Genomic DNA, 18,114 nt, shown 5'->3' on the forward strand with positions numbered 1-18,114 from the left:
CTGACTCGACGAAACAACGACTCGCGAAACACTTGCGCGACGCAAATAAATATTCTCTTTTTCTCTCTCTCTGCCTTGGTTGGTTGGTTCTGACAGGAATATAGAGAGAAGAGGAATATAGAGGGAATGGGGGGAAGAAAAAAAAAAAGTTGAAGAAAATAACGTCGATGAAAAGTCTACGACGTGCACCGTGCGAAGTGCGCCGAGCGAATGCCGTCCGTGCTAGGAGTCGCGGGGGTCGAGTCGGCGGCGCGTACGAGCGGCGTGGCTCGCGATTGGCGCGTTAGGGTCCCCACCGAGGTGAGAGACAGGCAAAGGCCTATCCGGTGCGTGATCTCCCCACCTAGCGCGTAGGACCGCGTGTGCACCCACGCAGGGCGGCTCGTGGCCGCTCGTCGCTCGAGGCTCCAAGCAGTCAGTCAGTCAGTCAGTCACTCAGTAGGCCCGCGGCGCGCCACGAGGTGGGACCTGCGAACGTACGGTATCGTACACGCGACAACACGTTTCCTGGCCGCGATATATATCGCGCGCGCGAGCGCGCCCCTACACCTGTCACCGGGAGCGCTTCTTCCTTCCGTCTCCATTGGCCGAACGATCGGGGATTCTACGAATCCGTTCTCTTTCTCTCGTTTAACGAGAAAGAGAAAAGAGGTGTGTGTGTGCTCGTCGAGTTAACAAGGAACGGAAGAGTGGCCAGAATAGGGACCGTGGCGCGTAATCGGATTCCTCGTTTCGTCGAGGACGAACGTGCGAGAGCTCGCGTATTTCGCGCGAGCGATCGCGCACCCGATCGCGAAAGGACGTCTTTGACGAGGATCGGCAACGACAAAAGCAGCCTCAGAAAATTACGTTACGATCTGTCGAAGGCGTTACTATTCTGGCTACCACGAGGTGGCTTGACGAGTCTTCGTCGTAGCACGGTATCGCTCGAGGCGAACGCGTGACCTTCGCGCTATCGGAAAGTGTCGCTGACTCCTCGCGCCGGTGGTGGTGGTACTCTTTCGGGAGGTGCAGCAGCCGCTCCTCGAGAATACCTTGGTGATTCTAACGATCGTTGTGGCGTGCTGATCCGCGATTGTACCTCCTCCTCCTCCTCCTCCTCCTCCTCCTCGTCCTCCTCCTCCTCGCCGGCAACGTGGAGACAAGACGTCGGTGGGACAATGTGCGTGACCGCCACGCCACTGAGCGCGACCAAAATTGTCAAGGATAACGCTAGACAAGCTACGAGGACCGTTACTACCGTCGCTACTCCCGTCAGTCCCATCAACAGCGCACAGGCTACTACAACACAGGTGCAAGGATCTCACGGCACATCGTCCAACAATGTCGTTGCCGAAGTGGACAGGCCGCAACACACGTCGATCATGTAAATAACGCACGCCTTCTTTCTCCAGTTGGGATAAGTACGCGGATATAAAATCGGATCTTAAACTCGTTCATCATCAACATTGGAGATATTTAAACGTAATCCGGCGTGTCCATTGCTTTTCGTTTTGCGTGACATTCGTTTCGTTTTTTCTTGCGAAACCAGGATGTTACAGTTTCGAAATAAAAGATCTAAAGACTCCCGAAATATAAGAATCGAAAATAGAAACGCCTCCGGGAGACACATTCTCCAAACGATATACGTTTGTAATAATAACAATAATAATAATAATAATAATAATAATAATTTCATCAATCGGATATATTTACGAGTTCGCGAGAATTGCGAACTATTCGATATTTATCGGAACGGTTTTCTTTCGAGCGAAGTTTCGTCTTGAAGAAAAATCATCAGTATCTCGCCTGACGGATCGTGATCCTCCTCCCCAGAGACGATCTCCTCCTCGCTTACCTTTTTACGTCCGTTATAACGCGTTCTTCTAAAGTGTTACCAAACGCGATTAATCAAATAATCCCTCTTAATTTGAAAAGCCAGTTAAAGAGAGAAGTTAACTATCGTTATATTTCTATTTACCTTTGATTCTATCGGTATAATTTATTTGTATTATGAGACAGAGGAGAAGCATTGTTTTCGTAGAAGAGACCCATAGAAATCGAACGACGTAAGACGAAATAAAAGGAGACGGCAACGTGGATAAACAACGTACGATCTTTTCAAAGTCGTTCGTTCTTTGTCGGTCTCTCGTTTGGCCGCTACGGTTACGTCGATCGCGCGCTTTGTCTCTCACTTTTTCAACGGCGACCCAAAGTGTAAATCTTACTTTCTTCTTTTTGTCCTTCCGTCTAAACGGAAGAAGGCGCGCACGCGCGCGCGCGCGCTATCTTATCGTTCGAAGCTATAGCGTCTTTTTTTTTCCGTCCTTTTTCTTTCTTTCTTTTTTGTTTCTCTTTTTCTTTCTTTCTTTTTTTTCTTTTTTCTTTTTTTTCTTTTTTCTTTTTTTTTCTTTTTTCTTTCCTTTTTTTTCCTTTTTTTTTTCCTTTTTTTTTTTTTTCCTTTTTTTTCCCCCTTTCACCGAATAATCTTTCTCTTTCGCCAATGGAGAAAATATAGAGGAAATGTTGATGGTGTAGGATGGGCGGGGGGGAGGGGGGCGCGACATACGTGGAAATAATTTAAAGTCTCATCTCTCGTCGGTGTAAAACATGCGGAATGTATCGCTCTTTAATCGATTCAGAATGAACACTTTCCGTTGGTGTAATCACGTTTTAACATTTATTCGATAACTCGAACGTTATTTATTCGAATCGATAAAAGTATTATATATACGCATAGGATACTACGCTACTGTGTACATTTGCCTATATACAAATAAATTGTTTGCGAAGCATTTGTCAGGCAACAAACATCTTTCTCCCTTTTCATCCGTCTCGATAGAATATTAACGAGAACGCGTTGTGTGGAGGCTTCGCGAAGAATGGTAGTCGCGGAAAAATGGCGGGGAAATCGCACCTAGAGATAGATACCTATCTACCTACCTAGATAGGTAGAGGTTGACGGAAAAACGTGAAGTTTTCCTCGAGTCGATGCATCTCAACGGACTTCATCGTCCGTCGGCACCATCTGTCGAACGTGAGCTCTCTCCCTCTTTTTTTTTTGTATTCTTTTTGTTTTTTTGTTTTTTTTCCTCCGTGACATGGAAAAGCGAGACGCACGAAAGAGGCCTGCCGATTCTCCTTTCTTTTTTTTTTATTTTGCTCTTTTCTCCTCCCTCGCACATTCGTTCGCTTTTCACGTTGCACTTTCTCTCTCTCTCTCTCTCTCTCTCTCCCGTTCGTTCGTCCGATCGAACCATTAGTTCCGCGTTATAAAATAGTATCGTGCTATAAATTGGAATCGCTCGGCGAAACTTTTCGACCGATAAAAATCCTCTTCTCCGTTTGTTGCGTTCGCATTCGTCGTCGGCAAGAAACGTTTTCGAGAACGATGGAGAGAACGTTCTCGCCCGCACCTTCCTTCTCTCTTCTTCCGAACTTATTTTGTTTTCTCTTTGTAAAGCTTCGAGATACGAAGTGTCTTCGATTTTAACGTTTTTACGTCAGAACATAATGTCTCCCGACGCTTCATACTGGATAGAGAAAACTGCAGAAAATATGCGAAGGAATTTGAAACCGACGAAACGTTGAGTTTTTTTTTCCTTTCTTTTATTTTTTCTTTCTTTTATATATATTTTTTGTTTTATTCTTATAACGTGTCCGCGTATCAACGGGTTTGAATTTCCTTTCTAAATTCATTCTTTGTTATCGCAAAAAATATGGTATTTAACAATTCATTTTTCTGTGTCGTCGTAATGCTCATCTTTTCAAGAAAAGCGTATCTCTCGCAGAAATTTTTTTCCTATCGCTAAAAACGATAGAAACATAGAGATTTATATAAAAAATGGTTATTGAAAATAAGCACGAGTAGGGCTTAGTAACAATTCGAGAATAGAATGTCAGTTAGAAAAGGAGAACGATTTTCATTATGCTTTTACATATATCCCGTAGGAATAACGAAACAAAAGTGGAATTTTTTTCCAAATAAAAATGCAAATATAAAAATAACTTGCAATTCGTTCACCGTATCGTCGTAGTTTATTTGATTTACAAAACAAAACATCTAAATTGTATGCTTCAATTCCGCAATATATTATCGACTTTTCGAATTACATTATATTTATTATATTAACGAAAATTGTCTCGTATATAGTCATAAAAAATCGATCTTATAGTTGGATCGGAAGAGATAATCGTAGCGATCGATCGATCGATCATTGCTTTTCACTCGGCTCTCGTGTAAACGGATAAAAGGAAAAAAAAGACGGAAAGAAAACTGAACGAAAGTAAGCACGCGACAGGTTGGTGCGTCACTCTATTATCCTGACTAAGGAGAAAAGTAAATAAGGAGAGGACGATGGTTGTGTTTCGTTAGTGTCTCGGAAGCGGACAAGAAGAACGAAGTTCTCTCTCTCTCTCTCTCTCTCTCGTGTTCAATGCGAAACAAAAACATGCGACGGACAAAAAGTTCAGCTCGATATATACACACTGCGGGGGGAAATAGATATTACATTCTAAAGGACGAATAAGGTAGGCGTTTAATTCTTGCCTGTTTTATTCATTTCTTTACCGTCCTTCGTACGATAAGCATCGTTATATTATTAGTTCTTTTGCGAACGATTTAAAATATTAGTAAGCTTTCTTCCAAAGAGATCTTTGATAGAAATCTTGTTGAAAAATGACAAGCGACTTGGTAGCGTTTGTTTCAACGCACGTCGATATATCCGAGTGCAATGTCGATTGCGCAACGCGACCCGGCATGCATACAACATACTCAAATGAAACTAAATAATTACAAAAATGATACGCTCGAAAGATTTTAGCGATTACCTTCAACTCGTGCATAAAGAATTAATATTTTTAATTTCGCAAAAGAGAGAGAGAGAGAGAGAGAGAGAGAAAATTTCGCAACCTTTTTAATTTGCTCGCAAAGGTAAATCGCTCTCATCATCGTCGCATCAAAGATTTACCAAGGAGGATCGTCTAGCGGCTCGTACGATCGACGAAAGGGCGAGAGTTTTTCTCTCGGAAATCAGCGAGCCGCGCGTAAAACTCGCGAACTAACTCTAGATGAAAATCCTCTTACGATCGTTTATCCCGATGGAAATAATCTCTTCCTCTTCTCCGATGGGAGCTACCTACGGCGACGTGGACCTTGGTGGTACTCAAAAATACAGGATTTACATACTTAAATGTAAAATAGGGTAAGAATTATCGAACTACTTGAAAAATATATGCTAATACTGTCGATTATCCGAACCGACTTTGAAAAAGACTTACGTTTCGTTTAAACGTAATTGCCAAGTTAAATTCGCCTCGAGATTAGATTCGATGAGAATAAAAGCGATTTTTAATTCTTTCCTGGCTCCCTCCCTCTTGTATGTCATAGTCATAGTCGAAGAAGTTTACGTTCTATTTCCCCTGTCTATCGCAGAAACGCGCGGAGATTATCGGTTTTATGAAATCGTAGGCGCGTGTTTTCGGAACGTCATTCTTCGTTCGTCCCGTCGACACTTTTTCATTTATAATACGCGAGCGATCGCGTATACGGCGGCCAATGCACGAAATATTTTCCCTATACGAACGCTTTAAGAGAAACATAAAATAACGATAAGCGGCCAGACCGTGTATCCGATGTGCTACCATTTATCATACGAGATTTACAAACGAAAGCTTATCCGTTTTTTGGATTTGAAAACCGACGTATAAAGTGAATTTTTACGTTTAAATACGTATCCTATGTGTGCACACATATGCGAGAGGTACAACGAAATAAGGCGGACTAACGGCGCGATCCCTTTAATATCTCGCTTTACATTTTTACAATGGTGGAAAAATAATCTTCCCATTGGCTACAAAGGAAAATGAAATATAATCTCCGGGAAACTTTAACGGAAAGAAGTAGGGTACTTAACTAACGCACACGAACGCGTTAACGCGTCGACTTTCTACGAAGATTTAGTAATGATCGCGCATATCATTATTAACGTGGATCGATGTGTACCCCGATTACGGGGTATAGACGGATATATAAATTCGACTTTTCAAAATTCTTTATCGAGTGCATCGTCAAAAGCAACTAAGTTACTTGGTCGTGTATAGCGTAGCTATAGATTTTATAGGATCAACGACGGTAACGGAGGGATAACGTGGTGCTGCAAGCTTTAAATTGATAAATCGCAAATGTCGTCCGGTCAGGGTTGCGATGCGGTTTGTCGTTAGGCAGCCGTTGATAGAGTTACTACGATCGCGTTCGCGCTAATGATCAATTACGTTCGTACGCATCGATTTGTCGTTACTACCGATCTGTTTTGCGGATTCCATGGCGTGTTTAGCACAGCCGGTCATTACAAACAACATCTCGGAAATTATCGCGACCATTCACGAAGCCTATTTTGCACGATCCCGACAAAATGACCATTAAATCGTCGACGTTTAGTCATATCGAGTCGATCGATTACGAAAGGATCATCCTCTATGTCTGTCGTTTGTGGATAAGCAAATTCCTTCCTGCTTTCACAAAGTTTCATTCAGTTAATGAAAAACTTCCTTATATTTTCAATTCAGCAATTTTGGATTTTGGACACTACGCTGTCGCGGTGCTAAAAGTGTTTTTATAATTAATAAGAGTATGAATTAACAATTTAAAATGAAACGATTTAATAGCATGGTCTGCTGTAATTCGCCAACTAGAGAACGAGAACGTAATAGTTTTTAAGGAGTGAAAATTAATTGCAATTTTTGATGCTCGCGTGTCTCTTTCGAGTGGGAAGGAAGAAATCGGTGTGAATAAAATCGAAAGGGAGAGGAAAAAAGAAATAAAGTTTCTCAAACTACTTTGCATGCCATTATGTTCTTCCCCCCCATCTCACGCCTACGCGTCGAATATTATATTTGTAGGTCGTGACACACGGAGGCGACGACTAATGTAGTACGATAATAGTAAATTTCGCTTGGCAGGTCCCAAAAACGGGACGGCGGTGGGAGGGGGGGGGGTAATAATCTAAAGCTCATGCGAAAACTCTCCTTCCGTCCCGTTGCACGCTTGTGAATTCGCAAATTTAATATACTCCCGCCGTGTATTTACTTAGCCGTCCTTCGTCGAGTATTTTACTTGGACGCGAATCGCTCTTGGGACTGCGTTTGGCGTTGTTACCTTCGTGAGAGAAACCAAGAGAATCCTGAGAGACTAAAGCACGAAATTGTGTACCATTTCTCTTTATCTTTCTCTGTCTCTCTCTCTCTCTCTATATATATATATATGTGTATGTATGTATGTATATATCTATCTCTAGTTCTTGTCAAAATATTGCAACGCACGGTACGATAATGTAATCGATTTTATTCACGCGGAACAAATCGAAAAAATGGAGGAAACTGCGAAACACTCGTCCTACGATACTGTGTCGAGCTTTAACGTATCCTGAACGTACGAGGTACAAATACGCGCGATGGGCGATCGAACATCGGCACAGAGAAAAAGAGAGAGAATACAGCGTCAAAAATCGTAGAACGTTGGAAAATAAATCGGACGAAGTTGGTCGAAGCGAACCAAAAGCGTTGGTGCTGGCTTCCGGATGAACGATTTTATTTGCATTTCGGTTCTCGATCGTTGGGACATACTACTGCTTCTCTCTTTTTCTCTTCCCCCTCTCCTTTTCACTTGCTTGCTCTAATCGTCAAAATAATTTGCTTCGTAACACTCTCGACGATGTTAAGCTTAGCGTATTTAATTATCTACCTCGTCGCGCGATACGCATACATATGTCGATAATAAAGTGTATCTACGATAAATGGCCTTTCCTAGTGCTGTCGTGTTCTCTTTTAATCTTTTTATCTTTATCTCTTCCTCTCTCTATCTTTCAATCTCCATCTCTATCGTCGTATTCTTTCAACGACTGACAAACTCGAAAATTCCAAAGTGTTGTCACAAATCGGTGCGTAAAATAAAATGACATTTTATCGTCAAGCCATTAATAAAATCCGTTAAGCATGCGCCCATTGTTTTCACAAACAAATCCTATTTATTGAGCTTGTCGGACGAATCTTGAAAAAACTGTCTGCTATGGCTGCCAATACGTAGAGACTCTCTCGGTATGTCTATATATATATATATATATATGTGTATATATATGTCTCCCTCTCGCTCGCTCGCACGCTTGGAAGAGTAATTTCGCAGAAGCATGTGTTGGCGATACACACGAGCGAGAGGGTTGAGCGCGTCGACGAAATCGTGCGAAACTAGCCAAACACGGTGCCGTTTTAGGAGCGCATGTTCGCGTAAGTGCCCCGAACGACAATGGCGCGATTTAGAGTTTGCACAGGCCGCTGCCCCGTACCCATCGTTTGCCCGTGTCCCTGACTCCCATACTCTCCTCTTCTATTTCTATCTCCCCTCACCCTCTTTCTCTTCCTCTTACTCTATCTCTAATGAAGCAGTCTCGCAATCGCGGGTCTTCGCTTTCCCGATTAACTCTCTACGATGCGATTGTGCTTTTGCAAATATCTAGGGAAAACCAAAGTTTGAAGCAACCTTTTAAAATAGAAATGATAAAACGGGAAGAAATTTTCTTTCAATAATATCGATGCATGTGTATCTCTAATGGATATACTTTTTGTTATATGAATTTACTGAAATTTAAAGAGTATGGATCGATTCCAGGGGAAAAAAATAGGCAGTTAACTGTTTCTCTCGTACTACGGAAACAAACACACACACGCACGATGTATAGACAGTGGCATTGCGAATGGCTGCGACGACTCTATGAATATTCCTGTACATTTTCGTACGTGGTTACGCTACATATAAAGAAAGAAAAATAGAAAGAGAGAAGAGATACTCGTGCGTTCGCGAGAGCGAGAGAGAGAGAGAGAGAGAGAGAGAGAGAGTGGGGGGGGGAGGGAAAAGTTGGTTGTAAATTTCCCGCTTGCAACTGAATAAGTAAAAGCTATCTCTAGCAGGATCAAATTTTTCTCCCGGTTTATACGATCTCGTTTCGAAGGAAAAATACCGACGTTTTCTTTCTTTTATTATTCCACGAAATTTTAACAAACACGTATATCTACTTATTTCTGAGAGAGTCGCGTCTGAAATATGATTGACCCGAACCACTAGTTACTCAGAGGGCTATTCTTTCTTTTGGAATCCAATCGAATTTAGAAAGAGAGGCAAAGTCCGAGCGTGTACACGCATTAACAACTTTTTCATCCGTCCTGATCTCTGGACGGATAAGGGTCTTTGAAAGAATGTGGATGGAGCGGAAAGTCGTTATCCTTCTCGTGCCTTAATAATATTTTACGGGACTTTCTCCGATGGTGAGGGAAAAAGAGGGGAAAGAGCGAGTAAATAAAAGGACTCGTCGACGGGGGAGAATACCGGTCGAGCTTTCGACGCTGAAGTGCCTTTCGAAAAAGCTCTCGTCCGTTGGCGAGGCTTTTCGAGAAGAAGAGAAAGAGGAATGGAGGGAAGGAGAGAGAGAGAGAGAGAGAGAGAGAGAGAGAGAGAGAGAGAGAGAGAGAGAGAGACGGACGGTTGGACGGAAGGACAAGCTGCCGTGGATAAACCGGGAAACAGGACAACCAGCAAAAGATGGACTTGGAGGGGTGTATAGGGCAAAGGGAAGCAGCAGGCTGCTACCAAGCTGGCACCTAACAAGTGACAATTACCGGCGCTAACGAGCACCAGGATTCGTGGTGTATAACCTTCGCGTTCGAACTCTCGCCAGCCTGTCCAACCGGCTCTCCTCTAGCTCTTTGCGTCTTTCCTATTTTCACCGCTATCCTTACTCTCGTTTGTCGCTTTCCGTCGATTGTCGTCGTCTCGTCGTCTATCGAACGTTCTGCCAACCTTCTACGACCAAGAACGCCTTTTCATTTCTTTTTTTACCTTCCTTCTCTATTCTTTTTTCCTTTTTCTTCTCCATCAATCTCTTACGTTCACGTCATAATCTTCACATAGAATCATTTTTAAAACGAATTAGAGGGTAATTTTAGATATCGCAAAGGTGTGTATATACGTTTGATCTAAGATTGGATTACGCTAACCTAAATTACGCTTTCGGGGAATCACTCGAACGAAGGCGCCTACTCTCTCTTCTTCCTTCTCCTTCTCATTTCTTCCCTTCACGAATCTTCCTCGTTATCGCTATTCATGCAAATTTCTACATTTTCGTCAACCGTTTCTGTCTCTGTCTTTTCAAGCGACACCGGGAGTATTCGCCTTAGGAGAAAGAGGAGGAGTCTCTATAGAAATTCAACGAAAATTATCTACTGGGGTATATTTGTGCCAAGCTATATGAATTTGGAATACGATTCGTTCTAGCGTAATAGAATGTATCTACCTACTGTTGCGCTCGATAAGAAGGAAGAATAATACGCATGATCGATATGAAGCGGAGTTTAGTTTGGATCGATCGAAGGTGTCCAAGTGTCGATTAATCAACGAGAGAGAGAGAGAGAGAGAGAGAGAGAGAGAGAGAGAGCGAGAGCTGTTCGAAATTTTGGAAAATTATTGGATGCCGCGAGTGTTAGGCGCCTGGTGGAATATGAAATCGCGAGATGGTGAGAATACACTTCGCCGCGAGGAACAATGGCTCGTTTGGGGTCGCGTAGCAGCTATGCGTACCTATGACGCATGGCCCAATATCCTTGTGGTACACGACAGTATGGGCGTACGGCAGCTCCCCTCACCCTTATCCTTCCTGCCGCTTTCTCTCCTCTTCTCGTCCATCGCGAAGCCAGACAAGACCGGCCGGCCCACGCTTATGTTCCTCTCGCAGAAATTCTCATGCTCTAGCGCCTAGGACTCATTGCCAAATTAAACGCGATTGGAAGTTATGCGACAATAATTGCGCCACGGACTAAGCGAATTACTCTACGTTATTTCGAAGAATGGTTCTCTCATCTTTCTTTTCCGTCTCTTTTTCTATTCGATAGTAGTCCCCCCCATGTATCGCGCCTCGGACGGATCTAATGCGCGCAAAAGAATAAATCGTTTCCTTTAGAATAACCTGGACGGTACATAATCTATATATAGATATAACTGTCGGAACGTTGGAAAAAGATTCTGGATAACGAATGGGACGTGGCTGGAAATTAGACGCTTATAGAGCTTTCACAACATCTGATTTGTCTGTACGAGACGTACCAAAGTTCTACATCGTTCACGGATTATGATTTATTGGCTTTTCGCGCGACGTAGATTTATCGCTTGGTCTTTTCTCCTTAATCTTTCTTACTTATCAAAACGGTCGCAATAGTATCTCGAAATTCAAAAGATCTTTAGATAGCGTAGGCTCGGTCTGACTGTATCGCAGGGTTATATCACTAATTTTCTCAACGTTCAATGATAGCTCGATCGATGATAATCCTCGAAGCAAAGGATATAAGGGGGGGACCTTAAGTAAACGTTCCTCCATAACTATGTCCGTTACGATTTTGATCGAAAAATAATAATCGACGTTTCATGGAAATAAACGATCAAAAACCAACTATTATTTGCTTGTTGTGTTTGTTGTTAACTGAAGGAAAAGAGCCTATGCATCTGTAACTGCGATTGATATTTGTAAGTCACATGAAAAGAAGACTGAAGAAAGAATTTCTCATGATATTAAATCTTTTCATGGTCGAGCGTATGCGGCATCTCTTTCGGAAAGAAATCTACATGAGAGAGAGAGAGAGAGAGAGAGAGAGAGAGAGAGAGAGAGGAAAATTCCTCTCGAGCGGTCGCTTTCTCTTAACGGAATCCCTTTGAAAAAGGTTTCCTTTTCATTATTTTTTTTATCGAGATACTACTAGTGCATATATTTTTACGCGTACACACGGACATACGTAGGCGCGTGTATAGGTTCCGGCGGCGAACGAAAACGATTTAATCCCAACAAAAAGACTTTTGAGCCGCAACGAACCATCGTTACAACGAATAGTACTACGCGGCTACGATTTTCGAAAAACATTTCGTCGATCGTTTATCAGTCGGTACTGAAAGAGCGAAAAAAGAAAAGCATCGTTGTAGGATAGATACGTATGTATGATCTACCTGTGTGTATGATTCGTTTTGACGGGGAAAAAGAGGATCGAAGTGGCGGGGGTGAATCACAAGCGAAGGGATGAGAAAGAAGCGATAAAGAGATTTCGGTTGTCGCGCATCTTTGGTGCGCCAACAATTAGCGTGGATTGTTGTCGGGCTTGGAATGCGGTCTCTGTGGAAAGGGTACGCGCGGATGTTGCTGGGATATACGTATGCTATTATATAGAGTATGTCGGAGGAAGAGAAGGACTACCAGCGAAGGGGGTAAGGGACGGTCGTAGATTCTGCTTCGCTCTCGCGTCCCCACGTATTTACGCGAATGCGTCTGTGTCCGTCTCTGTGTCTCTCTATGTAGGCGCGAGGGTGGGTGCTGTTGGTGGCGGCGGCGACGATGGTTTACCGTACGGTCGTACATCATCGGCCGAGTTTGCGCCGATTTAACCGCCCCATCCGCAACTGCGACATACCGTCGGCTATGCGACCGACTATGCGAGCGACGAGAGACTATGCGAACGATCGCGCGAATCAGCCGAGCCACGTTCTATCTCGAATCGCCCTAGGCCAGGTCTCTCCTACCAATAACTTTCTTATTATTTACATTAGAACGTGACTAAAGTGGAACTTTATCGAAAGGAACGCGCACCGTCTCTAACCCTTTCATTGTCTTCGAAACTGATATTTTCCGCTTAAAAAATGAATATCTCTATGCAATATTTGTACGATATATCGATGGCATAACGCGTTCGTATATGTCTGTCATATATTCGCTCGTGCAAGCACGATATAGCTTTTTCTCAATGCGAAAGAACTACGAAAATATATCGAAATCTTGGTTTACTTTATCGATCGAGCTGTTAACAAGTAGTCATAACTATCGGTGCTCGATCGAGAGACCTAGATCGACTCGAGTCTAACGGGAAGTGGATTTTTATTTTAAAGACGAGAGAATGGTATGCATAAGGAAAATTGTAATTAACGTATCTAATTATTTCTATCGAACGTTACAAGAGATATTTATAAAGAGAAAAAACGTTGGACGAGAATAGAGTGGATGATAGGGTAGGTAGAGAGAAGAAAAGAAGAAGAAGAAGAAAAAAAAAGACTATAAGAATTTTCGGTACAATCGTTTCAATGAGATAGAGATCTCTCTTCGGCTCGACGGTACTCCCCCGATACATCGAATTTTTGTACGTAGCAAAAGCTACGCCGGAGGGATATGAGATTGGATGGATGGAACTATTCCTCAAAGGCATCCTTCGGGATTTCGTCCTTCTTACGAGGCAGTTCCGTACGCTCGAGTGCACCTTCGTGTCCAGAAAGTATCTGAATATTCTGATATTTCGAACCGATGTTGCGCGCAACGGTAAGAGAGTGCACGCGGCGTGACAGTAGGAAAGAAAAGAAGAAAATGCCGAAGGGAGAAGCGCAAGGCGATCCTTTGATCCGTTCCTTCGGCAATTTACTGGCTAACTTGGTTCTTTCTCTTTCCATGTAGTGTCCTTAGTAACGGAAGAGTATGAAACATTTCACTATGGTTTTTGCGTCTGTCTGTCTCTTTCCGTTTCTTTTCTTCGCTCTCTCATACCTTTGGATGCTTTCACACTTTTTATTCTTTTCATACCGAAAGATTATTCGATCCTTAAACGTGACCCATATTAGATCGTTTTACTCATCTTTCCCTCTTTCTTTGCTATTAGATTTGTATTTTTATATTTGGATAAAAGGAAAACGCGAAAAGGGATATAGAAGTATAACGTCGCTTGACAAATTCGCGGCTCGATTCAATTTGCCTATGAAGGATTGCATTTTCGGAGGGGAAAAAAATAAAAATATAAAAAAAATATTGCCATACCTCGCGTCTGTCTCCGACGGCTAGACAAATTGACGTTCGACGCGATGACGAAGTATTTTCGGTAAAAAGTCAAGGGAGAGAGAGAGAGTGGGAGGGAGGAGGAGAAGCTATTACGCCTCGGGACAAAAGTGCTGTGTTCATTAAAAAGAACGAGACAGAGAGAGAGAGAGAGAGAGAACGATGCAGAAGGCAAGGAAGGGACAAAAAGGAAAGAATAATCGGATCGTTAACGGGAATGGAATGACCGGTTGATCGTACGAATTTGCAAGAATCGCAGGATTCGTTTCTCTCTCTCTTTGTTTCTCTTGCTCTGTTCATCGTTGCTGCTGTTGTTGCTACTTTTCAATAGGATGTTGTCAAAGGTATCGTTCGGACAAAACCAGACGAAACGCTTTTCACAAAATTCCTAATAAAGCGAAAGCGTGAGATACATGCGGATCAGTATTCTACGTGTTACGACCGATTGTTTCCTATCAATGCCAATGAATGCGTTCTTATCGGACGTTCTCAATTTGTTTGATCAAACGTTATTCGCAAGCTTTTCTATCGAATTCTCTCTATTTTCGATTTTACAAGTAAAGATATCACCTTTCGTTCGTTCTGTCTCTCTCGCACGCGCGATAAAAAGGAAAGAGGAAGGACGGCGGCGGTGGCGATGCAGCAGAGGGATCGATGCGGGAGGATGAGCGTGCTTTTCGTCGAATGCGAGAGAGTCGAGGCGAGATTAGGTAAGCAGCTATCGTTGATTTTGGCAAAGCGTTTGCAGGTTTACGCGAGCGGCGAATGCCGTGTGTGTGTGTGTGTGTGTGTGTGTGAAAAAAGTGAGCTTTTTTACGCGGTGCTCGAAAGCGAAGTACGTTTACGAACTTATGGCGTACGACGTGCAAAAGCGGTACAGACAGCATTATCGTCGTCGTACGTAGTCCGAGCACGCGTCCCTACCTGCCAGAAGTCAATTTCCTCTATCTCGATAAAACTTCCACCCCTTCTCTTCTCATCTCATCTTTTCTCCTTCCTTTCCTCTCGTAACACGATTGTTCTACTAGCAAATGTGTCACTCGATAAAAACCTCGTACTTCCGCATATGATACGCAAATTTTTTCTTTTAAAAGTCGATTATCACGTACTCGATAAAAAACGATTGATATCACGTAGATATCGTCAGACGAAAATCAGGATTTGAGATCGTTGCATCGTGAAACTCAATCGGTACATTAAAGGGCCTTCTGATCGACCAAGCGAAAATCTTGTTTTCCCCGAAGGACACGATCGGTAGAAAGGTTCGAACGCGTTTGATTTATCGCACGAATCCCTCGCATAATTCCATATGGGGTAGGAGCGTCGAGAGACGGTGAAGGATCCAAGGGAGGAAGTGTCGAGGAAGAAGGAAGAGGGTTTCACGTCCGTATATGCGCGCTGGAGGAGTTCTAATAATCTAATACGCCACGATTTAGCCGCAATTTCATGCATTCTCGGGCACACACACGGCGTGGTCGAACGATGCCATCGAGACGCCACGCATTCTTAGCGTGTCTTCATGTGTATATACGTCTCCTTGTATGCGAGAGAGAGAGAGAGGGGGGGGGGGGGACAAAACTCGATGTCACGATAAGACGTCGTCTCTCGGCGATCACTAAAATTCACACCGTGAACAGTTTTCATGCTTATAAAACACCTGCTCTCGCCTCGTCATCCTGCATTTTCTTTATTTCTATAAAATCGATTCGGAAGAGGACGAGTTTTTTTTTTTTTTTTTTTTTTTTTTATTATCTCAAATTACGGCAACACGATGAGCATAAAAATGCGTTTTGTTATTAAATGACCTATAAGAAATTGATCGGAGCTAATCGAAAAACTTTTATTATTAGGTTCTTCGAAACAAGATTTATTAGAATCATCGATTTACTCCGTTCGATAAACAGAAGATCGTTTCCGAACGATGATAGAAACGGTATTATGAAGTTTTATCGTAGATCTTACATTTGCCGCGATCGTTTATTTTAGCATCGATAATTCGAACGGTTATATTCTCCGTAGCATTCATCGCATTCTTCACGCGGAAACTATCTATCTTATAATCTTTCCCTCTTTCGCTCTTCCGTCCTCCTACCGTCGAACCTATTTCTACGTTTCATTCGATAGCCACGATATCGCGCATCGAAAACGTCCAACGATCACGCGTAATACGAGAAACGGAGTCGCGTTTTTCCCCCTTCCGATTTAGCGCTCGCGTGCACGTTAAAAGAGCTGCATTTTATGTGCGTGTACACACATACACATACACATATACACGTGCAAGAGCACCTTACGTATTCTATTCCGACGATCTACACTCAATCCGCACGCGACGATTTTCGACGATCGCGAGGGATTTTACGATTACTTTTGATCGTACCTAGGTGAAATACGGTTTAAGGGCTTCTTACCTTTTTCAGATATTTTTCTACGAGGACGTTCGTTCCTCACTTCGGATGGGATAAAAAGAATTGAACAAGAATTGAACAAATTTACAGAATGCTGCTGAGTTAATAAAAGAGGGATATTTGGGATTTGAATTTTTTAATCGTAATTAGCTCTACCGGCGAATGTAACGGTACAGGAAACGAAATACATCACGTATTTTAGTATTCTACGATAAAAACGTTTTTCGTGTTCCATACAAATGTTATATTTTCTCTGAAATAAAAAAATCTAATCTCATTAGGATATGATGGCAGTGATAATAATTAATAATTACCATTCTGCTCTTTCACGTTTCTCTTTTGTCAAGGATAAATAGGAAATATGATCTTTGGCGATTAGCGGAAGGGTCCAAAGGAATAAACGTAAGAGGCAGGAAGACGGAGATAGAAAAAAAGAGGGTCAAAGTTGGCTACTCTAACGGTAATCGCGAGAAGGGTATCGCGATGACGCAAGCCCTTCTCTCCAACTCGGATTAATTAGACGCGATAGGTCGAGTAGGTAGCTAAAGTCGTTGCCGACTCGGTTACTCCTCGCTACGGTCAATTTCTCTTACTTTCCTCTTGCAGATCGTAGGATAGAAGAGAGAAAGAGAGACAGAGTGCTAGTCCTTCCTAAGTTTCTAGAGACGCTTCACGGAAAACTCGCGCGGAACCAATTTGATAATATCGTTGCTTGTCGTCTTTCGTGGTTGTACCTCTTAGAGGTCTGTGAAAAGAGAAAGAGGAAGAAGATAAAGAGAAAAATGAAAGGAAAAAGGAACGCCTCGGGAAGTTTCGGAGACAATAGAGTTATGTATATATCTAGGAGACGCATCCATGTACATGGTAGAGAAAGAAGACTCGCTACAAATGCGACCGCCATTGTCCTTCATCCCTTCCTTCCTTCCTTCCTTCCTTTTCCTTTTCCTTCTTTCATCCTGCACACCAGAGATAAGGATAGAAGAAGACGTTGTGAGAAATGAAGAAACTCCTCTTTCCAACGTTAGCTCTCTTATATGTACGAGACAGAACCGTTAGAGAGGGATTCGATGCAGTTCGACGGCTCTTCGAAGATCTTCTTCCTCTTCGTTCTTTCGGCCAACCGTACGTATCGAAGGAATTTCATCCGTATTCGAAGAACGTGTCTTTCGATTTCTCGAATATGATCGAGAGAACATTTTTAACGGGACGAGAAGAAAAGAAGCAAAGTTGCCTTTTTGCAGTCAATGCTCGCGGTATTTCGAACGTTCTCCGTCTACATGAAAATTCTCCGAGAACGAGACATTTAGTAGACATTTTTAAGAGATAAAAATTGTTCGTCGATAGATCAAAAGAGAGAGAGAGGGGGGTGGAGGGGGGGGGGGAGAAGAAAAAGAAAAGAAAAAGAGAAAAATCGGACAGACAACGTAACATTGCCGAACGTAATAATATGAGAAGGAGAATTGAAACGACAGTTTAAATTGATAGCACGATCGTTGGCAGTGATCGAGGTTCTTCTATAGTCAGACACAGGGTTTGACACTCTGGAACTTCTGTATTCAATGACCGTATATGCAAAGGGTGAAACATGTTCATAACAGATAAATTCGAAATAGCATTAGAAAGAAGAAAAAAGTCAAATCTTTCGTTGATCGAGGCTCGATGGAAGAAGGATGTGAGAGTAAATTACTCCTGCAGAAGATGCGGAAGAACCGAAGCTTTGTCTCCGACGTAGTAATTCGATGGCTTCTGTTTCGCGACTAATTATGCCCTTGAGAGGTATCCGATCACCCTCGTACGGCGCACGGACGCTCGTTATCGTGTTTCGTGACACG

General features: G+C 42.8%; 1 protein-coding gene across 4 annotated transcripts in view; it reads left to right on the forward strand.

Annotated features, from left to right (window-relative positions):
- Positions 1-18,114, forward strand: part of stet (stem cell tumor) — a 230,120-nt gene that overhangs the window by 147,389 nt on the left and 64,617 nt on the right. The window contains exon 1 of one of the 4 annotated variants that reach the window (XM_085655014.1): positions 435-1,366. The exons of the other annotated variants lie outside the window; for them this stretch is intronic. Within the exon in view, the coding sequence (XP_085511140.1) occupies positions 1,161-1,366 (206 nt within the window). The 5' untranslated portion in view covers positions 435-1,160. Of the gene's footprint in view, positions 1-434; positions 1,367-18,114 lie in introns of those variants that run through there. 4 annotated transcript variants of the gene reach the window in all.

The sequence above is a fragment of the Vespa mandarinia genome, chromosome 2 (assembly GCF_050613455.1).
Source record: "Vespa mandarinia isolate Hongniang chromosome 2, ASM5061345v1, whole genome shotgun sequence".
NCBI lineage: Eukaryota > Metazoa > Arthropoda > Insecta > Hymenoptera > Vespidae > Vespa > Vespa mandarinia.